The sequence below is a fragment of the Coptis chinensis genome, chromosome 1 (assembly GCF_015680905.1).
Source record: "Coptis chinensis isolate HL-2020 chromosome 1, ASM1568090v1, whole genome shotgun sequence".
NCBI classification, from domain to species: domain Eukaryota; kingdom Viridiplantae; phylum Streptophyta; class Magnoliopsida; order Ranunculales; family Ranunculaceae; genus Coptis; species Coptis chinensis.
In genome coordinates, this window is record NC_141456.1 from 79,419,610 (window position 1) to 79,446,009 (window position 26,400).

At 38.6% G+C, this 26,400-nt stretch overlaps 2 protein-coding genes across 9 annotated transcripts; both read left to right on the top strand.

The window, feature by feature from the left end:
* LOC147525338 (brefeldin A-inhibited guanine nucleotide-exchange protein 5-like) lies at positions 1-22,175 on the top strand. Of its 8 annotated transcripts, none has more exons than XM_086606535.1 (12): positions 9,012-9,151; positions 10,083-10,211; positions 10,793-10,959; positions 11,110-11,378; positions 11,501-11,679; positions 13,198-15,627; positions 16,626-16,934; positions 18,910-19,171; positions 19,254-19,348; positions 21,427-21,495; positions 21,687-21,803; positions 21,902-22,175. In XM_086606535.1, the coding sequence occupies exons 2-6, from the start codon at positions 10,167-10,169 to the stop codon at positions 13,585-13,587; spliced, it is 1,050 nt and encodes a 349-aa protein (XP_086462661.1). In that variant the 5' UTR covers positions 9,012-9,151; positions 10,083-10,166; the 3' UTR covers positions 13,588-15,627; positions 16,626-16,934; positions 18,910-19,171; positions 19,254-19,348; positions 21,427-21,495; positions 21,687-21,803; positions 21,902-22,175. The 8 variants fall into 8 exon arrangements, with proteins under 8 accessions (XP_086462703.1, XP_086462710.1, XP_086462661.1 ...); XM_086606542.1 differs by having other exon boundaries at positions 19,260-19,348; XM_086606552.1 differs by lacking the exon at positions 18,910-19,171.
* LOC147525339 (protein FAR1-RELATED SEQUENCE 5-like) lies at positions 20,208-20,720 on the top strand. The gene has a single exon (XM_086579154.1). The coding sequence runs from the start codon at positions 20,208-20,210 to the stop codon at positions 20,718-20,720; it is 513 nt and encodes a 170-aa protein (XP_086435280.1).
* Positions 22,176-26,400: the final 4,225 nt, after the last annotated feature.

Consider the following 26,400-nt stretch of genomic DNA (forward strand, 5'->3'; position numbering starts at 1 on the left):
CTTGTCAGTATTCTGAATTTGGCCCTCCCTTGAAGAAACTCAGTTAATACTAAGTTGGAGAGTGAAGACATCATTAAACAGACCCAAGATTTTTTCAGAAATCAAGGTGTAAAAAGAGGAATTTTCTATAAAGCTCAGCAGATTGAACTTGTTAGGTCCATGGTCGAACCTGTAGGTTGGCCATTGCTCGCGACATTCTCTGTTACCATGGAGGAAGGAGACAATAAGCGGTCCTTCTCTGTATGGAGGGATTCAGAGCTGGTATACACATTACTCGTGTTCTTGGAATGGACACCATGCGTTATGCTTTTCTGACATCTCTTGTCAGGTAAAAGGTTCTGTAGAGAAAAAAAGGGATTTTTTCTGCTTTTCACGATCAGAGCGCGCCCGCGCTCCGAAAGCGCGACCCGCCAGTTCCAAGATGTTTTTGGCGAATTCGCCAGCGCAAGCGCGCCAGCGCGGTCTCCATGATTTTTGGCGCGACCCAGCAAAGCCAGCCGCGCCAGTTCAGTCTCCAGTTGATTTTATGCGACCAGCCAGCCAAAGCCCTGCCCGTATTTCGAGTCTTTTGTTTGCGGGCCTCGCTACAGTAACCGCGATTTTTGGTTTTTAGTATAAAACAAAATCAGTTTTTTGGAAAACCTAACTTTTCCAAAACCAAGAAAAGAGTGATTACAAGAGAACAATTCTTTTGTGAGTTGAAATGTTCATCCTTTGTGAGTGAATCGAGAGACTTGTGTCGAATCGCCATCTTACATCTAGTAAAGCTTGGAACTCGCGATGTGGAAGTAGGCAAATTCGTCGAACCACGATATATCTCGCCTTGTGGTTTGTTCTTCTTTACAATTGATTGTTTTATTTCATATGCTTGTTATTTGATATCGGTAAAGTGTTGGGATATTGCTTGGAGGTGTTGAAGTCTTGTCTATTGAGAAAGATCAATCTTTGTGTAGGATTGATCCGTTTGGTGTGGGTAACGCGTTGTTTCCGCAGCTTAATTATTCACAACAATTGGTATCGAGCTGTAGGTATCGACCTAGGATTTTGAGTTTAGTACTAAAAATTTGTGTAGACAAGGTGTTTCGATTAAATTCGAGGTGAAACCGCTTTCTTTTGGGTTATTGTGTGTCACTTGAAAGATGGCTCCCAAGATGTCAAACGCAAGGTTTGAAGTAGAAAGTTTAATGGGAAGAATAACTTTGGGATTTGGCAAGTCCAAGTAAAGGACATCCCTCATCCAACAAGGTTTGCACAAGGCTTTGAAGGGGATTAAATCTAAAGCGGCGAAAGTATGAAGTAATGATGATTGGGAAGAGTTCGATCTTGGGCTTGTTCATCAATCCGGTTATGTCTTGCTAATGAGGTCATGTATAGTGTGATGGGAGAAAATACCGCACCGGTATTTGGCTCAAACTAGAGTCTATGTATATGACCAAGAGCATGATTTAACAAGATGTACCTTAAGCGTCGTTTTATCGGTACATGATGGTCGATGGTTCAACGATGCAAGAGCACGCGTTAGTGAGTTCCGACGCCTAGCGGATTATTTGAATGTTGGTATGAAGATGGATGATGAGGATCAAGCGGCATGTTTAATATTCTCCTTGCCAGAAAGCTATGAGCATCTAATGACTACATTCATGAACAGAGAAGTCGTCGATCTTGACGAAGTTCAGAGTGCACTTCTTTCTTATGAGTTGATGAAGAAGACACGTGTAGAGAATAACATTGATGCAAGTCGGGGGGCTAGTGGCAAGAGGAAATTCGTGCCGAACGCAATTATTCAAGTAATGATAATTCTAGGTCCAAGTCAAAGAAGCCTTTAAAACATGTACTGCTACAATTGCAATGAAAAAGGACATTACGCAAGTAATTGTCCTCACCCCAAGAAAGAGAAACAAGAGAGATGGTCGAAGAAAGGTAAGACAAAATTTGAGGCAAATTATGCTTCCGTGCTCAAGAGGATGAGTTCGGTTTTTACGTGTGTCCACACAAGACTATATGACCGAGAGGTGGATTCTTGATTCGGATGTTCCTATCATATGTGCCCCGAATAGAAAGTGGTTTACTTCTTATGAGAGCATTGATGGTGGTTCCGCTTTTAATGGGTAATGACGTTGCTTGTAAGACGGTAGGAATTGGAACTATACGGGTCAAGATGTATGATGGTGTAGTGAGGACTTTAACCGATGTGAGACATGTTCCTGAGCTAAAGAAAAGTCTTATTTCTCTTGGTACCTTGGATTCCAAAGGCCACCAGCAAGTTTGTGGGCGAAGGTGGAGTCCTAAATATTGTTAATGGCTCTTTAGTTGTTATGAAGGGTCAAAAATATGGAACCTTGTATACTCGATTGGTAGTAATGGTGATAGGCGATGTAGCAGTGGGTGCATGTAGTAATGATTCTGAGTGCACTAAGATGTGGCATATGCGTTTAGGGCATATGAGTGAAAAGGGTTTGTCTGAGTTGTGCAAGCGAGGGTTCTTGAAGAACTTGAAGAAGCCAAGTATGGGGTTCTGTGAGCATTGCAAGGCCTACGGGAAGCGAAGCAGAGTCAAGTTCAAGTCAAGCAAGCACACGACAACAACAGCATCCTTGATTATGTGCATACGGATGTTTGGGGACCCTCCGTGGTGGCTTCAAAGGAGGTAACCGCTATTATGTCTCATTCATTGATGATCATACTCGCTATGTGTGGGTGTATATGATGAAATCGAAAAGATGAAGTGTTTGAGACATTTAAGAAGTGGAAGGCAAGGGTTGAGAATCGCACGATAGGAAGGTAAAGACATTACGGTCCGACAATGGTAATCGAAAGTATACCTATGGACCTTTCCAAGAGTTCTCAGGCGCATAATGGGAATTGCCGCATTAATCGGATACCGAGGGCACGCCACGAGAATGGAATGGCGAGAGGATGAATAGAACTTTGCTTGAAAGAGCAAGATGTTTATTGTCTAATGCCGCCTAGGCAAAGAGTATTGGGCGATGCGGTGTCCATGGCGTGTACTTCGTATTAATAGGTCACCGATTACCCGGCTATAGATTGCGGGACACCTTATGAGGTGTGGTCGTAAACCCACCGATTATAGTATCTTGCGAAAGTGTTTGATCGACAACTTACTACCATGTGAGGGACAACAAGCTAGATCCTGAGCTAAGAAGGCCATATTCTTAGGCTTCGCAAATGGGGTAAAGGGATACAGATTGTGGTGTCTAGAAGCCCACAAGTTCCCGGTCGCCAGAGATGTTACTTTTGATGAGACTTTCGTGGTTATCTTCAATGTTTCCAAGTAGGGCAAGCGAATGGTGAAGTCATAGAAGTTCAAGCTACCGAGCTTGAGTTTATCCGATCTGCAGCCAGATGACCGGTTAGATCATGATGAGGTACCAAATCATGGAACCACAACAACAACGGAAGAAGAGCATGAGCATCCGCGAACTTGTAGTGGCCGACCCAGGCCACGAGACAAGTTAAAGAAGTGCACAAGTATGGGCATGAGAAGCCCGTGAAACACTATGGTCGTGGATTTAGTGGCATATGCACCGAATATCGAAGATGATGAGCCGATAGCTTCAAGGAAGCCGTTAGAGATGCTCATTACGCAGATTGGTTGGTAGCTATGCAAGCGAGAGATGGAATCTCTTGATAAAAATCACACATGGGACCTAGTTTTATTGCCAAAGGGCAAAAGGACTATCGGCAAATGGAAATGGGTGTTCGAAGAAAGAGGTCCTTCCCGAAATCGACAAAGATCGGGTACAAGGCAAAGAGTGGTAGCAAAGGGTTTTTCACGTAGGAAGGCGTCGACTACAATGAGGTATTTTCCCGGTGGTCAAACATACGTCCATTCGTCGTGTTTGTTGAAGTTTAGTTGCTCACTTCAACTTGGAGTTAGAGCAACTTGATGTGAAAACCGCTTTCTTGCATGGGGACTTGGAAGAAGAGATCTATATGAGACAACCCGGGCGGTTTGTCGCGTTCTTGAAAAGAAGATCATGTATGCAAATTGAATCGGTCAATCGTATGGGTTAAAGCAATCGCCTGCAATGGTACAAAGCGCTTTGACACATTCATGATGCAACATGAGTACACCCGGCAAGTATGATCAAGTGTCTACTTTAGAAGGCTTCGGGTAATGACTTCATCTATCTCCCCGCTTTATGTGGATGACATTCTTATTGCTTCCAAAAGCATGGTGGAGATAGACAAGTTGAAATCTCAACTTAGCTCTAAGTTTGAGATGAAAGACTTAGGTGGAGCCAAGAAGATACTGGGCATGGAGATTGACAGAGATAGGAAGAAGCGACGGATAGTTGTATCTCAGAAGAAATACCTTCATAAAGTAATTTCACGATTTGGTATGGAGAATGCAAAGTCGGTTTCTACACCTTTAGCTGGGCATTTTAGGCTTTCAGCTAAGTTCTCTCCTAGTTGATTGGAGGAACAAAAGCATATGGCTAATGTTCCTTATGCAAGTGCCGCGGGTAGTTTGATGTATGCTATGGTGTGCACACCCGGACATTTCACAAAGCGCTAGTGTTGTGAGCGGTATATGGCAAATCCGGAAGCGAAGATTGGGAGGCGATGAAATGGGTACTAAGGTACTTGAAGGGTACTTTGGATGTGGGATTAGCTTATGGTGGAGGCACTTGTTATGTCGATGGGTTTGTGGATTCCGATTATGCGGTGTGATCTAGATAGACGACGATCGACTATTGGTTATGTGTTTATGATGCATGGTGCACCGGTTAGTTGGAGGTCTATGCTACAGGCTACAATTGCTCTATCTACTACTGAGGCAGAGTATATGGCAGTGGCAGAGGCAGTGAAAGAGGCACTATGGCTTCGAGGTCTTCTAGATGATTTGGGTATTGAGCAGAACAGTGTTGTTGTGTATTGTGATAGTCAGAGTGCTATTCATTTGGCGAAGAACCAAGTTCATCATGCTCGGACCAAGCATATTGATGTCCGTTATCACTTTATACGGGATGTCGTTGAGGATGGTGATGTAGCACTTGAGAAAGTAGACACCCATGACAATCCTGCTGATATGCTGACGAAAGTTGTCACCGGAGTTAAGTTCCAACACTGTTTGGACTTGCTCCAAATCCTACATGTTTGGAAGAGCCTTGTGTGGGCATAGCCGCCCGAGGCGATTACCGCGAAGTCTTCCTTTTCCCGGAGGTGTTCCCTCTTGGATGTGATCTTGTTGGATGTGTTCGGCTTGGTTTTATGTGTTAAAACCTCACCGAGGTGGAGAATGTAGAGAAAAAGGGATTTTTTCTTTTTCCGCGATCGAGCACGCCGCTGCCGTATCGGAATGGCGCCACCCGCCGAGCTCCAAGATGTTTGGCGACCAGCCAAAGCAGCGCCAGCCGGTGCTCCAGTGATTTTGGCGCCAACCGCCAAAGGGAAGCCTACCCGTGTCTTTTGTTTGCGGCCTCGCCATACAAGAATCCGCGATTTTTGTTTTAGTATAAAACAAAATCAGTTTTTTGGAAAACCTAACTTTTCCAAAACCAAGAAAGAGAGTGATTACAAGAGAACAATTCTTTGTGAGTTGAGTGTTCATCCTTTGTGAGTGAATCGAGAGAGACTTGTAATCGCTACTCCGCACATCTAAGTAAAGCTTGGAACTCGCGCAGTGGAAGTAAGTAGGCAAATTCGAACCACGATATATCTCGCCTTGTGGTTTGTTCTTCTTTAAAATTGATTGTTTTATTTCATATCGCCATTATTTGATATCGGTAAGTGTTGGGATATTCGCTTGGAGGGTGTTGAAGTCTTTTATCGGTAAAGATCAATCTTTCTTTGTAGGATTGATCCGTTTGGTCAATGAACGCGTTGTTTCAGCTTAATTATTCACAACAGGTTCATATGCTTAGTTCATTCTTTTATATCATTCTTTTTAACAGTTAAGGCATTAATTGCCGATTAAAAAATATATAACGATAGTGAAACATAGAATTTATGGAGCAGTGCCATGATCCTTATCATAATTTTCATGATTTCTCATTGGGCTTCCAGATTTACTTTCTTGCATGCCCCAAAGGAAATGCGTACTAAAAATGTGGAGGCATTGCGGACTCTTCTCTCTCTCCGACTCTGAGAGCGACTCTCTTCAGGACACATGGAATGCTGTCTTGGAGTGTGCTTCTCGGCTAGAATTCATCACTTCAACCCCAGCCATTGCTGCAATTGTAATGCAAGGGTCAAATCAAATTTCCAGGGATGCGGTACTTCTTTCCCTGAGGGATTTGGCTGGGAAGCCAGCTGAACAAGTTTTTGTTAGCAGTGTGAAATTGAACAGGGATTCTGTTGTAGAGTTCTTCACAGCTCTCTGTGGTGTATCAGCTGAAGAATTGAAACAAACGCCTGCTCGTGTTTTCAGTTTGCAGAAACTTGTTGAAATCAGCTACTACAACATGGCTAGGATTCACATGGTAACTTTTCACTCAAATCCTTACCCGAAAATTTTGTGCCGACTGAAAATCTGTTGTTTTAAAATTTAATATAGAGTCATTGAGTACAAGATAAAAAAACCTTCACAGTAGAAAGTACTCGCCAACACCCCTTGCAAAACCCCTTGCAAAACCATAGATGTAGGTAAGCCCAATGATACAAAAAGGCTAAATAAGGCCTTAGCAAGCTACTAAGGAAGGTGTGGTTCCGAAAAAGGCACGTGATTAGGCCAAAATTATGCTCTCACCCCACTCATAACTCATAACTCATAACTCATAACTCACACCTCTCATTCTGTTTGCCCCACACATACTAAGGATAAGCTTGGTGATATATCTTATATCACAATCACAGTTTAATTAGGGAAAGTGTGAAAATGGTTTTATATATTTTCTTAATTATTTAAACAGTGACTAAATAATTGAAATTTTATTGAAATTTGATGCTGTAAACAGTGTCCTTAATTAGCTATCTGAAAATTTTCAACGAACGATGGCCATACCCAGGTCTGATGCCAACTTGATGGTTTATCATCTGATATATTAACTTCTTTTTGCATTATCTGTAACTTCAGTAACCATTTAGACCTTTAGCAAGACACCACTTTCAATGGATTTGGACCTATGGTTTCCTTATGAAATGACCCATCAACAAGAGGTCAAGAATCATGACGCAACACTTGTTGGATAGATAACGAGGATCTTTCAATAGTCAAAAACCTTTTGAGATCAAATGATGAAAACGTTATCCAGATGGATTATTGGTATTGGCTTTTATGTGCATCCACACGATGAGCATAGTTTGTTTGAGCATGTGGAGGTTGCTATCTTGGTAATATATGGAAGAAGAGGACTATAGTATCTTCAGTTCTACAGAGCATGAACATTGACAATCTCATTACCAATATCAATGTGAATTAGTCTATAACTTGTCCAGGGGACATCCCATATATAGGGATTTCAGGCGTTTGTAGCTAAGTGGAACTGATTGTGTAGCCCTTGGGCATTGGCTTTTGGGTTCTGTTTATTTCATGGTGTTTGAGGTATCATTTGTATTACAAGTTCAATTGGTTCTGGGTCTTTAAAGAGTCTCCTTTGAGCCTAATTGTCCTTGCATTGTCCACCCACAAAGCTAGATTATACTTGGGATTCACAACTCTTCTCCGATGATCTCAAATTTCAACACGAATCATAAGAGATTTGCATATGTTTTATTTATTTATTGTTAAAAAGGAATCATCAACTCAATGACCGACATATTTTAAAGAATAATAATAATAATTGGAAGAATATTGGAAGAAATCCCTTTTAAGAAGGTCCCGTACATTTAATATTACCCCAGTGTGATTTCATTATTGCTCACTAATGTATTGACCCATACTTCTTCTAACCTATGCATATGACATATAGGGTAAATGACAGTGTTGGATATTTGTCTGACATGTGTAGAGTAAAGTATGATGTTTGTAACTGTTGCCATGCTTTTCAGGAAAGTGTGTCCGTATCCGACACACGGAAACGAAGTGTCTGCCACAGTGAAATATAAAAAATTTATCACATACCATATGTCTCTGTGTGTGTCCGCCACGGACACATGGATATGTATCCGACACGGATTATTTTTAGAATATACGTGTCCATGTAACATAGGGATTTATGTATTGACTGGCTAGGCTTTAGACTCCCAATGCGGGATTAATAATCTCAATGCACTTTGTACAAATTGCCTGAATGTGTGTGCTCATTCTTATTCTTTGGAATTGTCCCATTCTATTAGAGATGAATTATGCTATATGATTTTGTAGCAGTTTCATGTGTTTGCTGCAATATGATCTCCCTTTCGTGTATGCAACTATATGTCAAGTACTCGAGTGCCATCCAAGTTGGTTTTATTTAGTAAATATTTTACAACTTTTAAGTCTTCAATGTTTGTGTCACAACATCCTTCAGGTCTGGGCTAGAATATGGTCAGTTTTGGCTAATCATTTCATTTCGGCTGGGAGCCATGACAATGAGAAAATTGCTATGTATGCCATCGACTCACTAAGGCAGCTTGGTATGAAGTATCTGGAGCGTGCTGAACTCACCAATTTTACGTTCCAGAATGACATCTTGAAACCGTTTGTTATTCTTATGCGAAATAGTCGAAGTGAATCTATACGTGCTCTAATAGTCGACTGCATTGTTCAAGTATGTGAGCTCAATTGACTTATCTGACCTTTTATGAAACTTGACCATTTGTCCTTTTGAATTTCTATCTTATTTAACCGCACTTTGGCTCTCAGAACATGATCATTGCTTGTCAAAACCAGATGATAAAATCAAAGGTTGGAAGCATAAAATCAGGATGGCGAAGCGTGTTTATGATATTCACAGCTGCAGCCGATGATGAATCGGAAACTATTGTTGAAAGTGCAGTTGAAAATGTGGAGCAAGGTGAGCACCCTGTTTTCTCCTCTACTGCACCTCTTCCTCTTTCATTAAACAATATTCTCTGCACATTTTTCCTTTGCTCCTTCTAACATTAAATTCTTTGCAGTTATCTTGGAGCATTTTGATCAGGTTGTTGGAGACTGTTTCATGGACTGTGTCGACTGTCTTATTGGGTTTGCCAATAATAAAACCTCTCATCGTATAAGTTTGAAGGCTATTGCTCTCCTTCTATATGTGAAGATCGCTTAGCAGAGGTTTGTTCTTGACTTTTTCTACTCACCCACGCCGTCTCCTAAAATGACTCCTTCAGTCCTTCCTCTGTGTCACTGTGTGTGTGTGTGTGCGCGCGTGAAACTGTTAATACTTTGTGACTGAATTAGCAGATCCGAAGTTATCGATTTTTAACGTGGGATTTGTTTTTTTCTCTCAAGAACAAGAAATCAAAGCTATATTCGGATATATCAGAAACATTATCAAAGCTATATTCAGATATACAAAACCATTACATGACTTGTCTAGTTATCTGTTACCTATGATTTGCATGGAGCATAATGTTTCTCTCTTAGGTTGTAACTCATTTGTTCACCCATGAAACAATATATAGAGCCTTATGGCCATCCAAAATTTTCTGCAGGACTTTAAATTATGAAACAAACTTGAACTGACATTTGATAATCTTCCATCTGACAACCCCTATAACCTTGGGTGCTATATTGGCCACAGTTCTCTCTTTCTTCCATTTCATACATTTTACCTATAGATGAGGATCAGTGGTTAGGGTGAAAGTGGAATTTTTATCCTAGGGATTCTACCATAACAAGTGCGGCCTTAAATGACGGGCATCTCCTTGTAATACTCTATTATTTATAACCATAACCATTTCCTGGAAACCAACTTTTGAAGCTTCACATTCGATGCGTGATTACTACTGAACTTAGTTTCATCACAAACAGGCGTTCATTTCTTATCCTCCTCAACCATTGTTGTGTTCTTGTTTATGTTGTTTTTTTACCAATCTGCAGTGGGGAACCCTAAATAATCTTAATATTATAATTTCAAGCAAGCACCTTTCTCATCAAAAGCTCTTCTGCTGCCTGGAAAACTGACAAAAAAAAAATAGTATTGAACGCTTTTCTCACAGATTGACTTGTTAGTAAGTGTTTCCCCTTTGTCATTTTTTTTCAGGGTCTTATACCAGGTGGCGTCCTTAAACCAATTGATGTGAATGCTGATGCAACGTTTGATGTGACTGAGCACTATTGGTTTCCCATGCTGGCGGGTTTATCTGACTTAACGTCAGATCCTAGATCGGAGGTCTGAAACTGTGCACTTGAAGTGGTTTTTGATTTGTTGAACGAAAGAGGCTGTAAATTCTTATCAGCATTTTGGGAGAGTATATTTCACCGTGTACTTTTCCCCATTTTTGATCACGTGAGACATGCTGGGAAAGACAGCTTGTCTTCTTCTGGTGATGAATGGCTTCGTGAAACCAGCATTCACTTGCTTCAGTTGCTTTGCAAGCTTTTCAACACCTTCTACAAGGCATGCACTTTCTTTTCTTCTTCATCTAACTTTTTTTAATCATGACTAACCCACGCTCTTGTAATTCCCTTTCCACCCCCACCCCCACCCCCGTTAAATAGGTTACACAGTATTTATATCCAATTTAAAAGTAGGACCATATCAATTTAATATTAAATAGATTATATTGATATTAATCCTCTTGAAAAGTCTGGCTACCTCAAATTTCTTAACTACATGAAGTATGTGTATATACTGTTTGCTGATGCCTAATAATTAAATGTAATATTCTGGATTATGTGGATCATGTTGCACTTTTATAGTTTATATCCATTTTTTTTATTTAAAAAAAGTAATATTCTAGTTTTGTACAGGAGGTCTGTTTTATGTTGCCACCTCTGCTTGGTTTGCTGTTGGATTGTGCCAAAAAGACGGATCAATCTGTAGTTTCAATCTCCCTTGGTGCCTTGGTTCATCTTATTGAAGTAGGAGGCCATCAATTTAGCGACAGTGATTGGGATACGCTACTGAAAAGCATAAGGTAAATTTGTGTTTGTGTGCAATATTCTGTGCTACTGTTGATTGTATCTCACATTCTTATTTAAGGAATTCTTCACACACAAACCTGTGTGTGTGGTCAGTCTGCTGTATTCTGCAATACTGGTGATTGTATCTTATACTCTTATTTAAGGGATGCTTCATACACAACTCAACATGTGGAGCTTCTCAATTCGTTGGGCTTTGATAGCTCTAAGAACCATATATTGCTAATGAAAGATTCCGGGGTCAATGTGGGCGAAGGTGATCATCATCAGCCTGATAATGGTGACAATGGAAAGATCCTCAATCAGGCATTCCCACGTATTGATAACGAAATTCCTGGAAAACATCCTAGCACTTCACACCAACCAGATGGTTATCAAAACATTGAGGTGCATTCGAACTTGGAGGAATCTGAAGGTTAGCGACTTCAACCTGAATTCTTGATTGTGTACCTGCACGAATGATGGGTGTTCGATTTATCTTTGAAATATCTACTAATTAGTAAAATGTGTTACTGATCCTCTTCCGATTTATTTCAGGTGTGCCATCACCATCAGGACAAGGTCAAAAGACTGCTCAAGCTGGTTATCTGCAACGGACTCAAACATTAGGACAAAGGGTTATGGGTAATATGATGGACAACCTTTTAGTCAGAAGTCTAACCTCTAAATCGAGTAGTCGTCCTTCAGATGCTTTGGTACCATCTTCTCCTGTCAAGGTATTAGGTGTGTTGATTATCAATTTTGGTCTTGTTTGCATTCTAGTCAAATAGAAAATTTTCCCGCCTGCTAAGGATTTTTTCAAGACTAGTTCTTTTTCTGGCAGCTGTCACAGAATTTACAGTTTCAAGAAACACATGTTCTTTCTCCAAATTGCCGTTCATCAATTTGATTATTTCGCTTGTCTTCATTCTTGGGGTGTATGCACACTACTGTGGAGTGTGGACTTTGTAGGCTCATTAGGCTGTGCCTGCCTCAAGTTAGACCTTCGTTTCTTTGAGAGGTTGAGATTGAGTTAGCACTCCAGCCATATATTTGGGCTATTCTTAGGTGTCTGCTCATAGTTAGATAAACCTCCTTATAGTTTGGGCTTTGAGACAAAGTAGTTGTCAGTGATCAAGAAGTCTGGAGGCGAGTGTGAATAACCTTGAAGAAGGATATTGAGGTATAGGTTGAGTTTACGGCAGTTCTAATTGACTTGTAAGTTTGTTTTGTTGAATGTCTTAGTCATGCTCATGTGGCCGAGATTGAGACTAAAGCCTTGAATGGCTTAACAACACTTTGAAGCACTATTTGGTGATATTCTTATGAGTGCCTAGGTGTAATACATGCTTTCTCGGGATCACTTGACCCAGATCATGTTGACATGCGCGGTAAGTTTGACAGTGAATGGAGACCCTAGAATGTGCTTTTGAATATACTTAAATTGGTTTTAGTCAAGAAGGGTAAAAAGTTCTAACAGTAATGTTGAAACCAATATGGTCAAACTTGGTTTAGCAATTATCTTACCATGTGGGAAAATGGGACCGGTTCTGCAAATGGTGGGTATTGATCAGCCCTGTTTTTGAGTCATTTTTATGCTGGATTATAGGCCTTTTGATTTCACCTTGGTGATCTTAAATAGATTGGTAAGGTCTCGCAAGTACTCTGTAACTTATTTTTAAGGCTTGTTCCTTTTAGTTTTGAATCTATTGGAGATTTGCCGGGTCAAGGCCTGTGGTTTCTGAAAAGGTATTGGTGTTAAGTAGAGACTGAGAATTACTCAAGAACCCCATGCTTGGATGGAACCTAAGTAATGTGGGTCTAAACTCCTAGGCCAAGTGTTCACCCCTTGGGCTACGAGCCTTTCCAATATACCCTCAAGGACACAACCTTGGTGTATCGAAGTCCCCCATCGCTATAGGTGCTGCTTCCCTACACCTCCAATAGCGTTCCTACTCAACCACCCCCATCAGAAGTGTGATGGATATCTGAAAATGCTTTGATGCAAGTAGAATATTGGTCGTCTCTTAAGAACTTTGGCGTTTGAGATAAAACCTGAGTATCTGACTGAGGTGGATCTAAAATTCTGGCGCAGCCTTCACCCCTTTAGTCCACACCATAGTTCGGGATTTGGAATTGTCACGTCTCATGCGTATAGTGAAGTAAAATCTCAATCATTTGCTACCCCCTCAATGGCATCCTTGGTGTCTATCAGTGAGTTTGATGCATCTCATGATTCAAAATTTAATCTACAGGGATTAGCTGCTGCAAACACATTTTTCGCTTTATATCCTAAGCTGCTACTAGAAATTGATGATTCTGGTTATGGTGGGGGTCCTTGTTCTGGAGGAGCTACTGCTGTTCTAGATTTCATGGCAGAAGTGCTTGCTGATGTTGTAACGGAGCAGTTTAAAGAAGCTCTGATTATAGAAAGCATTTTAGAAACTATTCCTTTGTATGTGGATGTGGATTGTGCTTTAATTTTTCAGGGTTTATGCCTTAGTAGACTGATGAACTTTCTTGAAAGGCGACTTTTGCGTTATGACGAGGAAGATGAAAAAAAGCTGGATAAGACTCGTTGGTCTCTGAACTTGGATCAGTTATGCTGGATGATTGTGGATCGTGTATATGGGTGCTTTGACTAAGCCGGGTGCTGTACTCGGAACTCTTGAATTCTTGCTATCCTTGTTACAGTTGGCTAATAAAGATGGTCGGATTGAAGAAGCAACTCCATCTGGAAAAGGGCTTTTATCTATAGCAAGAGGAACCAGGCAACTTGAGACATATGTACATGCTCTTCTGAAAAATACAAATCGCATGATAATGTATTGTTTCCTACCATCATTTTTGAATACCATTGGGGAGGATGATCTTCTTTCAGGAATAGTGTTACAAATGGAACCGAAAAAAGATTTCATATCTGAATTCTTCACATGAAAGTTCAGGGATTGATATCTGTACAGTCTTGCAGTTGCTGATTTCTCATAAACGAATTATATTTTGTCCGAGCAATCTTGATACTGATCTAAATTGCTGTCTGTATCTAAATTTAATCACTCTCCTCCGTGATCAAAGACTATCTGCACAGACTTTGGGCGGGGATGTCATAAAGTACTTATTAGTGCATCGTCGTGCTGCATTAGAGGAATTGCTGGTTTCTAAAGCAAACCAAAGGTCAACATTTGGATGTTCTACACGGTGGTTTTGACAAGCTATTGACAGGGAACTTATCTGTGTTCTTCGAATGGCTTCATAGTTCTGAAAAGGTGATCAACAATGTTTTGGAGCAGTGTGCTGCTATCATGTGGTTACAGTATATTGCTGGGTCAGCAAAATTTCCTGGGGTTAGGATTAAAGGAATGGAGGATCGTCGTAGGAAAGAAATGGGGCGAAGATCACAGGCAATTTCAAAACTGGACTGAAGACATTGGGAACAGATAGGTGAGGGCAGATATGCACTTGAGTTGGTTCGCGGTGCAATGTCAACCGAGCTTAGAGTTATCTGTCAGGATAAGTACGGATGGGTTCTCCATACTGAAAGTGAGTGGCAGGCACACCTCCAACAACTTGTACATGAGCGAGGAATATTCCCAATGCGGAAATCCCCAAGTAATGAAGAACCTGAATGGCAGCTTTGCCCCCATTGAAGGGCCGTATAGAATGCGCAAAAAGCTTGAGTGTTGTAAACTGAAAATTGATACAATTCAAAATGTTCTTGATGAACAATTTGAACCCAGTGGAACTGATCTCATTAGAGGAAAAATTGAGAATGGTTTTGATGCTTCTGAAGCGGACTCCGATTCAGTTTTTCATCTCTTATCTGATGATACCAAAAGGAAGTGTTTTGGTGGTGGTGAGTATGACGAGTCCTTTTTCATAGACACTGATGATGTTAAAGATGGTGATGCAACTTCTGCTAGGATTGGTTGGAATGATGACAGAGCTAGCAGTATAAATGAAGAAAGTCTTCATTCTGCTCTTGAATTTGGTGTCAAGTCTAGTGCTGTTTCTGTTCCTATTACTGATAGCATCCACGGGAGATCTGATTTTGGTTCACCAAGGCAATCTTCTTCTGGAAAAAATGATGAAATGAAATCGAATGAGGATAAGTTGGATAAAGAAGTATATGATAATGGGGAATATCTAATCAGACCTTATTTAGAACCTCTTGAAAAGATCAGGTTCAGATACAACTGTGAGCGTGTTGTAGGTCTTGACAAGCATGATGGCATATTTCTATGTTTGTATGTTATTGAGAATTTCTACATTGATGAATCTGGATGCATATGCGAAAAGCAGTTTGAAGATGAACTCTCAGTAATTGATCAGGCTTTGGGTGTTAAGAAAGATGTTATTGGCAGTATGGACTTCCAATCAAAATCTTCTTCCTCATGGAGTGGAACAGTTAAAGTGTTGTCTGGGGGAAGGGTGTGGGCTTACAATGGTGGTGCTTGGGGAAAGGAAAAAATGTAAAAAATGTCTACTAGTGGTAATCTTCCGCATCTATGGCGAATGTGGAAGTTTGATACCATCCATGAGATTCTAAAATGCGACTACCAGCTGCGTCCTGTTGCTGTGGAAATCTTTAGCATGGATGGCTGTAATGATCTTCTGGTTTTCCACAAAAAGGAGAGAGAGGAAGTGTTCAAAAACTTGGTCGCAATGAATCTCCCAAGGAACAGCATGTATGAATCTCTACTTCATATAAATAATTAATGTTAAAAGACTATTTTGGCATATTTGGTTTATGTGGAGTCCTGGGACTTTGGGGTTTCAATGAAGGATCTTCTCTTAGATACCAGTCTCGTTGATGCTTATCTTACTAGGGGAAAAAGTAAAGGAGGAAAATACATGTTCAATCTTCTCCTTTATGATAGATGAATTCTTGGGATATTGGTGAGGATGATTGCCTCATGACATCCCTATCAATAGGTTATCAGGTCACTGTAAAATTCATAAGAAGCACCGACCACCATTTCTTTGTTTTTCTTTTAAAAATCTCAAATTCTACGGATAATAGATTAGACATACAAATATTTTGGAAAATGTGTTTCAGTGTAATTATGAGTTCATGTTTCATGTGGTTAGAAGCTTCGTGATTGGTTGTTTGTTTTTTAGCTTGATCTTTTTGTTAGTCATTATTAAAATCTTTATTCTTCTCATGTTGACGTAGAGTCATATAAGCAATAAACAAACATGTTTTCTCTATGCCTATTACATAAGTCTAGATTGTTTTTTTTTTGTTCATTTCTAGTGCTAAATTTCAGCAAAAGTGTATTAAGGCATTAGTTTTGTCTCTTCTCATTTTATGAAATCGATAAATCATAATGAGAACGATCTAGTTTTTTCCGATGATGCCCACTGCCCTATTGTCAGGAGATAATCTTCACAACAATTCAGTGCTTACCTCTTCTGTTATGGGCTCCATCACTTGTTTTGTCACTTAGATTTGTCATGTAAATAGTGTCACCAGATCCGAACCTTACGTGTAATGGAAATAGTTTTAGGATGACTCTGTTTCTGTCATAAACTGACGAAGCCAAAAGTAGTCAGAGTGATGAGTAGTTTGGTTTATCTTACTACTCACATTTTCTTTTTATGTGTTGTTTTAAATTTGACCTTTTATCTGTGTTAGAGATTAACCTTAGATTGTCTCTAATCTTTGTATCCGTTTCTGCAACAGGTTGGACACAACTATTTCAGGATCATCAAAATAAGAAAGCAATGAGGGAAGCCGTCTTTTCAAGATTATGGCCAAGTCCTTCTCCAAGAGATGGCAAAATGGTGAAATAAGCAATTTTCAGTACCTAATGCACCTCAATACTCTTGCAGGGCGTGGATATAGTGATCTCACTCAGTATCCTGTATTTCCATGGGTCCTTGCTGATTATGAGAGTGAGACTCTGGATTTGGCAGATCCCAACACATTTCACAAGCTTGAAAAACCAATGGGATGCCAAACAGCAGAGGGAGAGGAAGAATTCAAGAAAAGGTTTGCTATAATATCACTTACGATGTTGTCTTCATTTAGTATTTGATTTTCAATTCTGTTAGTCTTTCTTCAATGAAGATTTTAAAACAGTTCGGCTTATGATTTCGATATTCCATGTTATTTTTTATTTTTTTTCATCCATTGTTTGACAAATCTTCTGATTGCTTGTTCTTACCTTTTTGTGTCCCTTTCTAGCATGACTCTTGTAACTTGTTAAGGATTTTGAAATCAAACAAAATAGATTCTGCTAAATGAAATTGCTCAAACTCTAGTTAATTATTTAAACAACGTCATGAAGTGAAAAGCCTTACTCCCACCACATTTGGATATGGTACAGTTATGCATGTCGTTTGTTGCATCTGTTATGTTACTGGGGAACAATTTGCCTGTTTTATCTTTCCCTCTAGCTATTTATTTTCTTATTATTATGTTGTCATTGTTATTGCCACCACCACCACCGTTGAAGGTTTCTTTTGGGGAGCTTATAGACTCCATCACATTTTTTTATGTTCCATTCAAAATTCATAATTTTTCGTGATACTTTGTCTTCTCGCATCCACTTAGAGATCTGTTCAAGAGAGAACAAAAAATATTAAAATTTGTACGATTTCTTCAACTTCTAACACAAAAAAAGAAGCCCGCTGATGCTTAATGGATTTTCTTGTCTTTGATTCTTCAAGTTTCGTATTAAAACTGTAAATTGTATTTTTCATTCTCGTGTTTACGAAAACATCAATAATTCACCCACCATCCCTGTAATTAGCCCCCATATCTTAAATTAGATTCATCATTTTTTCAAAATCTCAAGTTGATTTTTTTTATGTCCGTTCATTTTAATCCAAATTTCTTAGAAAAGTTTATGTTACTATGTTTCCCCTGTTGATATTTCGAAGCTCTAGGTTTGATAGGTTTTGAGCTTCGGATTTGTCAACATGGCTAACACTTAGTATATCTTACTATATTAGAAAAATCCAAAATCTAGGGTAAGCCTGCTGCACCGGTATGCAGGCTTCTTGTCCAAGTTTTTTTTTTTTTTTCTAGTATTATTTTTGGTAACCGGGTATGTAAGTTTAATGATAATTAATTAAAAAGGCGAAAATGTAATTTACATTTTAGATTTTAGATTTTAGATTTCAAATTAGATTAGATTTTGGTTTGGATACTTCACGAACCATTTCAACATAACAAAATTAGAAGTCTTCCTCGTCCCCTAACTTCATTTACTTGTTAATTGAAATTGCATGTACTTGTTAATTAAATCAATTTCAATTCGCGGTTACTGGTCAAAAGTTCATCTTACATTCTTACACACTATCAATATTTACAGTAACAATAAGATTAGTAAACTGGTTCCTCAACTGAAAGAAAGATTTTTGAAACGCGTTTGCAATTTAATTTGCAATTTGTGTTATAATGTGTTGAGTTCTTAGGGTTTATTTATTAATTTTGGAGATTCATTCCCATCCCATGAATGACATTTTATGTATATGCTTTATGAGAACGAATAGTACATATAATATATCATTCTAGTAGATAATTCATAAACATTCTCCCAAAAATAGATAAACGATAGATGACAAGTATCAATATTGTTAGACAACATTCTCCCAAAAAAGGAGGGGTGCATTCTATCTATTTGCCTCCTAAGAAGAAATGGTACATGTAATATATCATTGTAATGAATAGTTCAGACTTCAGAAACATTCTAGAGGCAATAATGAATGATAGATAACATTTGTTATCTTTGTTGGACAACAAAAAAGGAAATATGCCTGGACGGGGCTGTAAACCCATATTAAGAAAGAAAATTGGTGGAATAACCATTATGACACTGCCTTTTTTACCAAGTGGGTGCCAACCCGTTTTGTTGGGGGTAAATGGTCGTGCCCCCTCTCTAATGTCTTACAAGTATTACTATTTAGAGGGTGTAGAACTGTATAAATTTGTCATAAAAGTCTCCATTTGTTTTATGTAGTGATCCTACCATGAATCATATCTCTAAGGACGATGAAGAATGGCTTAGAAATACATGTTCTGACAGTTTTAGGTGTGAGGAAGTGGATGAATCAAATGTTTCCATGGTGAATAGTGAAAATGATGAAGTTACAGACACCAGGGATACATCCGTGAGTAGGCTAGAGGCTGCTAGGCTTTATGAAAAAGACAAAACAACGTTTTATTCTTTGCAGTTCAAAACTTTGGAAGAGGCGTACAAATTTTATAATGATTATGCCAAGGTAGTGGGTTTTAGTGTTCGTAAGTATACTTTTAGAGTTCATAAAAATGGTGATCGTGTTAAGCGGAGATTTTTGTGCTCAGCTGCAGGTGAATGAGATCCAAAGCGTCTCATACTGAGGAAACGCAAAAGAGCACCCAAAGCAATCACTAGATTTAAATGTGAAGCTCGTTTTGAGGTTGGTTATGATTTCCAAGTAAAGTTGTGGATTGTGAAAGATTTTGTTGGGGATCACACACATTCACTTGTGTCGTATCCAAGCTCGATGTTCGATCGATCACATAGAAAAGTGCCTCAACATGATTTGGAATATGCTAGGACTCTGAATGATGTGGATATTCGTCATTGCAAAATAATGGATATCTTTGTACATAGAGCTAGAGATTTCTCAAATATTGGCTTTCTGAAGAAAGACTTGTATAATAAATTAGGGTATGATAGGAGAATTTTTTGTATTGATGGCGATGTCAACACTCTGCTGGGTTACATGGATAGCAAGACAAAAGCAGATCTTTTCTTTCACCATAATTACCAATTAAATGAGAGCGGGCAGCTAGTTCGGATATTTTGGGCAGATTCCACCTCACGTATTGATTATAGTTGGTTTGGTGATTTGTTGTTGTTTGATTCAACATACAGGAGCAATCAATACAAAATTCCAATTGTAGTGTTTGCTGGGATCAACAACAATCGACAGACAGTAATTTTTGGTTTTGCATTGATGACAAGTGAGACGGTGGAGTCTTATAAATGGGTATTACAATCATTTATTGATGCAATATACGGAGAACACCCAAAATCTGTGATTACTAATGGTGACCCAGCGATTAGTGAGGCTTTGATATTGACTCTTCCAAATTCGAAGCACCGTTTGTGTTGTTGGCACATCACGAATAATTGCCTCGAGAATGTCCTTAAGCAAAGATTTTTAAAAGCCTTCAACTCGATGATGCATTTGAAATGCTCCCGCAATAAATTTGATAAAAGATGGGAAAAGTTCGTAAAATTACAAGGTTGATAAGCACAATTGGATGGGAATGATATATGAGAAAAGGGAAAAGTGGTTAGAAGCTTATCTTCATGGTTATTTCTTTGCTGGTTGTAAAATCAACCAGCGGTGCGAGAGTATAAATTATGTTATACGGCAACATGTGAGGCCTGGCATGCGGTTGTTTGATGTTTTTGGGAAATTAGAAATTGCAGTTTGGAATATCCGCCAGAGAGAGCATGAGGAAGAGGTGAAGACTATAACGAGCATGCCTGTTATTGATACCCACTTAGATGAATATGCAAAACAGGCTGGATCTATCTACACTCGAGCTTCTTTTGATGTTTTCATGAAGGAGTTAAAGCAGGAAGTGACGTACACTGTTGACGGTAGAGAAGATGCGAATAAGAATGTTCGTGTATACACTGTAAGTCGTCATTTAAACAGACATAAAAAGTCAATTGTGAAATACAACGTCCTAGAAAGGGAAGTTAATTGCTCTTGTGGACTATTTGAGTCATCTGGATTTCCTTGTAGACATAATTTCAGTTTACAAACATGAAGACGTTCGACAAATTCTGCAGAGCTGCTTTTCTAGGAGATGGACCCGGGTCGCTAAATCAGTTGTTAGAGTACCCGGTCAAAATGATTCTAATCGGTCTACCATAGCCATTCGTTATGGTGAACTTACAAGCAATTGCAAAGATATATGTTTGTGGGCTTCCAAAACTCAGGGAGACAGTGAAGCCTTTAAAGCCGTGTTAGCTTCTTTCCAAATAAATTATGAGACTTGATCTACTTCGGCTGGCAGGCCCCAGGTTCACTCTAACATACCTTCTACTCATGATCGAACTTATAGAATAGATGAAACTCCATCAATTTTTGAACGCAGCCCACCAATTCCCTTCGAGTTTCCTTTTACTCCTCCTAAAACCACACATCATCAATTAGTTAATGATCCACCATATGTAAAATGCAAGGGTTGGCCCAAAAATCCTAATAGACTAAAAGGTCAGAATGAGATGAAAAGAAATAAGTGTGGTAATTGTGGTATCGTAGGGCACACGAAGCCCAAATGCCCACGCTTGTATCCAAAAGGTAGGGGTAAGTTTATATAAGTTGGTGACAGCCTTGTTTAATATTGTAATGATCCATTTTCTCAGTTGTTTGTTAACATTTTGTTAACACTTTGTTTGATTATTTTTGATTGGGCAGTTGCTTGTGATTTTTATTTGGCCACATTTTTGTTGTGGTGCGCTCTATTGTAGGTGTAAATAGGGAGAATGTTGAGCGCAATGCTCGAGCTGCAGATGACGAGTTGAACGGAGATGTTGGATGTAAGTTCCTATACGAGTATTTTTTCTAAATAAATTTACTTATGTAAGTAAATGCGCTTAATCTCTCTTGATAAGTTGTCCGAATACACGTTTTAAGAAAAATAACACGTATCTATGTAGATCTCACTTTTGGATTATGAAATTTCCTTTGTGAAGAGATGAAGTTTTATTTTGGGCTGCTTGTTATGTAGTCGTAGTGGAAGCTGCTGAGCAAAATGGGAGAGCTGGAAAGAAAAAGTGTAGCAATTGTCAATCTACAGAGCATACAAAGCGTAGGTGTCCACATGTGCCCAAACCTAATTTGCAAGGTATGCGAATGTTTCCATTTTTGCTCATTTTCAGTGTTATCTACTAATGATTATGACTTTAGAAGGTAAATAATGCAATATAAATATTGAACTTACAGGCCTACCTACCAGTTGATAATGTCCCTGATGATGATGATGTCCCAGATGACGATGTTGGGTGCGAGCCTCAAGACGGATATAGACTCCAAAACTTTTGTAGTGATGATGGACATGTCTTTTTCCGAATGATAAATATTTGATGTAAGGGAAAAAGAATATTTGGCTTCGAAAAATATAGAAGTTTGCAAGTTATTTTAAGCATTCGTTACGAAATCTTCTGACATGATTTTTGTAATAAATTTTGGAATTTTATTAACTGCGGCATTCTTAGTTGCTTAACAGGATGGTATATGGTATGTAGCATTCCAAATAATGGATGGTATATAGTATGTATCATCCTTACTTTGGCAGTCCAAAAGTTCCAGTAAGAATGGTGAGAACCAAGTGATAATGGTGCTCACAAGGATGGTATATAGTATGTAGCATTCAATATAATGGATGATATATAATATGTACCATCCATACTTTGGAAGTATATACAAAACTGGCCTCAACGACCTGCTAAGATCGCTGGACTATAGAGTCAAACGATCTTGCGGGGTCATTTATAATAATGGATGGTATATAATATGTATCATCCTTACTTTGATAGTCCAAAAGTTCCAGTAAGAATGGTGAGAACCAAGTGATAATGGTGCTCACAAGGATGGTATATGGTAATATTAGTAGCATTCCATATAATGGATGGTATATAGTATGTACCATCCATACTTTGGAAGTACAGACGAAACTGGCCTTAACGACCTGCTTAGATCGTTGGACTATAGAGCTAAACGATTTTCCGGGATCGTTTATAATAATGGATGGTATATAGTATGTATCATCCTTACAAATGTATGTTACATAGTATGTATCATCGCAATAAAATATAACACAACACAGAGGCATAAAATTAACCAAAATCTAGACATCTTATTTTATTCGAAATAAATAAATAGACCAATTTGTTTTGTTTTTTTTTTGATTGGCAAACCTGTTTTAAATGAGTTCAATAACACTTTGATGCTGGCAGGGTTTGATCCCCAGACCTTTGATGAGTAGGCAAGGCTGTTCTTAAAGAGATCAGTAACTCAATTGTGTGTAGCGGGGTTCGAACCCCAGACCTATGGTGTCACCACCCAAAGGTTTAATCAACTAAGCTAGAAGGCACTCACAATAGACCAATTTGTTGCTATTTATTACATTGAAAATATGCACGAAATTGTTTGAATATTTAATTCTGTTGTATAGAACTTGTCAATCAACAAAAATAAAAAAAATTGCAAAATAACCGTTTTCATGAGGTGAAAATGGTAATACAACATGGAGGAAGTTGCAATTATCCTTAATTTGTAGATTTCCTTCCATTCTTGATAGCACAATTTATTCCATGAGCTCTCACTTATTGATTCTTTAAATAGCCATCTTCAGCTCATGGGCTCGGGCTTTGATTGGGCTATGACGAAGATCTTTATTTCCTACAAAAATAAAAACTTTATAATTCTAATTCTGCAGGTAATAATATCTTTCCAATTCATAACATATAGAAAAAAAAATGGAATCGATCAATGAAAAATAAACAAAAATAAAAAACTTGAACTTGAACCCAAAGCCATATCTTAAAATTTGAATTTTCTTTCTCATGATTTACCATTTGTAAATTGATTATTTTCCACACATGATAAAATGAAGATGGGAGCGAGGATCTATGGTACAAAACAATAAAATATCAACTGAAAGAATTCGAATTTATTTTTTGAAGCAGTTAGAGGTTAGGCAGACCTCGACCTGTATTAAAAGAAAAAATTCATGTTCTCAAGTACAGTTTCCCTTGTGCATCCTCCTTTACTGTTTTGGATAGTTCATAGTCTACAGGAGGTAGGAAATACAAAATTAAATCCTCATGTTCCTTGCTTAGCTTAGAGAAGTAGTCAAAGAACTTCGATTTGCTTCCCGAACACATGCTTGAAGTCTACCCATTCAAAATGTACCTTCAAACGGTCAATAGCACCACTATGTTAAGGCAAGCACCAAAGCGGCTCCTCCGGTACCAAGATAGCTCCTATTGCTCCCTTCGAAGTCCGAAAGCATACACTAATTCGCCTCGCCCTATCCGATTGCTCACTTCATACCAAAATTTCAACCCGCCAAAGAACTCCCTGGGTGATAACCGATCTTTTAGTCGAGCTCCTCAGAACGCTTAGTTTGATGTAACCAAACTCATCTCGAATAACACCACCATAACCATTAGTGTCTTCTAAGACTGACCCATCCGTGTTGACTAGTAAATCCCCTGGTTGCGGCTTGGACCATTTGCACCATACTGGGGCTCGAGCTGTGTATTGAACTTGGATACCGGTCCTGTCCAGTAGGACTGATAAGCACCCAAAAGTGTATTATGAAACCCCATTGAGACATATAAATTTGGTTAACTATGTGTTTAATAATCATGAAATAAATATGTTTTCATACTTTTGCAGGTATTCGCAGTAGACATGGAAATATGGTTTAAACCCGCGATAAAGCACGAGGAACGACATATATATGAAATCTTCCAAATCCGCACAGAAACATCAAACTTCCGAAGCTCCTACCTCTTGAACAAGGACTCCAAATGCGACAAGTGAGCTGCTCAGACAATCAGGGCGATGAACTCTACGCATAGGCGGGAAGTTGTAAAATTGCCCAAATACCGGACCGCCAATCGGATCGCATACATATGACCCACTATACGGGCCCGCAAGATTGGATGAGTCATCAATCATGGAGCATGTCAAGACAAAAATGACAAATTATTGGTGCAAAGTTGACACCTTGCATGCAATTAATTAGATTAGGTGTTAATAGTGAAAAAAAGGCAAGGTGTCACTTTGTTTTAATGTGGTGGATAAAAATGGAGTAAATGTGGTTTGATGTTTCACATGGGAGGAAATGAGATGTCTCTCAAATGAAGAAGAAAACAAAACAAGGGGGGGCACTCCATTTACTCCCTTGACTTCTTTTCCTTACCTTGTATTATTTTAGTTCCTTAGTCATTCATATTATTTAGTTTTTTTGTTTGGTAAGAAAGCTTGTAATAGTTTTAATGGAGGAAACCTTGGTTTTCTTCTAGGAAATAAATAAAAAGCAAGTGAGTTTAGTTAGTTTTTCTTCTTATTCTTTCGCTCTCTTTTGTTCTTCTAGCTTGTAATTCATCATCCCAAGGATCATGAGCTAACTTCTCTTTTGGGGAGTTAATCCATCTCATGTGAGGGAGAATATTTGTGGTTGGCTTGGTAGGTTGTTAGGAAGAACAACTAGACCTACATCCTATCCCAAAATGATAGTTGGTGTAGTGTCTAGTTAGGAATCAAAGTAATGAGCTTAGAGATAAGTCATTGCTTGGTTCCACTTGCTAGCATGTATGAACTCTTTAATGAGCCATACATGTTAGGGATCAAGTTTTCTTCCATTAGGGCTTGTCTATGAGTCTAGGAAGAATCAAATGAACCCTTTCAAATCAACAACTAAATGTTATTTTCACATGAGGAGGATTAGCTCTCCACCTTTTCTTTAGTAAATTGAATTTTGTATTAATTGCATGATTTCAAATTTTAATGTTTTTTCTTTAATGTTTGTATAGGAAAGAAACGTAGCAGTAGTAGTAAACTTACTCACTAGTTCCCTAAGAGTAACAACCAATTTGTAGTTGTCCTAGACTTTAGGTTGGTTCGAATCCTTATTCCAACTTTACGAAACGAAGACCGTGAGTAAGGAACTTTGAGTTCGCTTTCGCATCAAATTAGAGAGTCAAATCTCTAACGTAGTAAAAAAAGCTAATATCAAAATGCCATACCATTTATTTCTAAAGACCCAAGGACTTATGCTTGCAAACTGGAATTGCTCCAAGGAGAAACCCCCCACGCTCATCCTTTCATATATTTCTTTTTCTTATGTTTTCTTCATTTTTTTTTAAATTTCCCGCATTTTTGCTACTGATAAACATTCCGGTTTTGGTTGAACTGACAGGTCCCAAATGCTAGGACTTGGAAACTAGGCTACAACAATCACTAAGCTTACTGTGAAACATTTGGTTTGTTGTGCACGTTTATTTTATTTGGTGGACTTGCGGGAAGCTTGCAGGTTCCAAATTTTAAATATTTTTGCATGCTTCATATGTATGTAGTTATTATGTTGTAGTTAATGGACTATATTTTGCGTATTAGGTTAGTAATATGCATGAATCATGTGAATACTGCTGAATATATATATATGCGGTTAACTGGTCATGAATTACATATTAATGTATATATACATACAAATGGAACTGTTTTGCATGGTTATCTATATATATATATCTAAGTCACATGTTTAGCATATATATTACCGAATGAGTGATTATTTGCATGTTAGCATCTATAACTTAGGAGTTATACATAGTAATTAGGATGTGTTTTGGTATTTTGGCCATAACTTTGGCTACGGTTCTCTGAATCACGCGTGTGAGCTCAATTCGGAAAGATCTCTACGGCGCGCACGA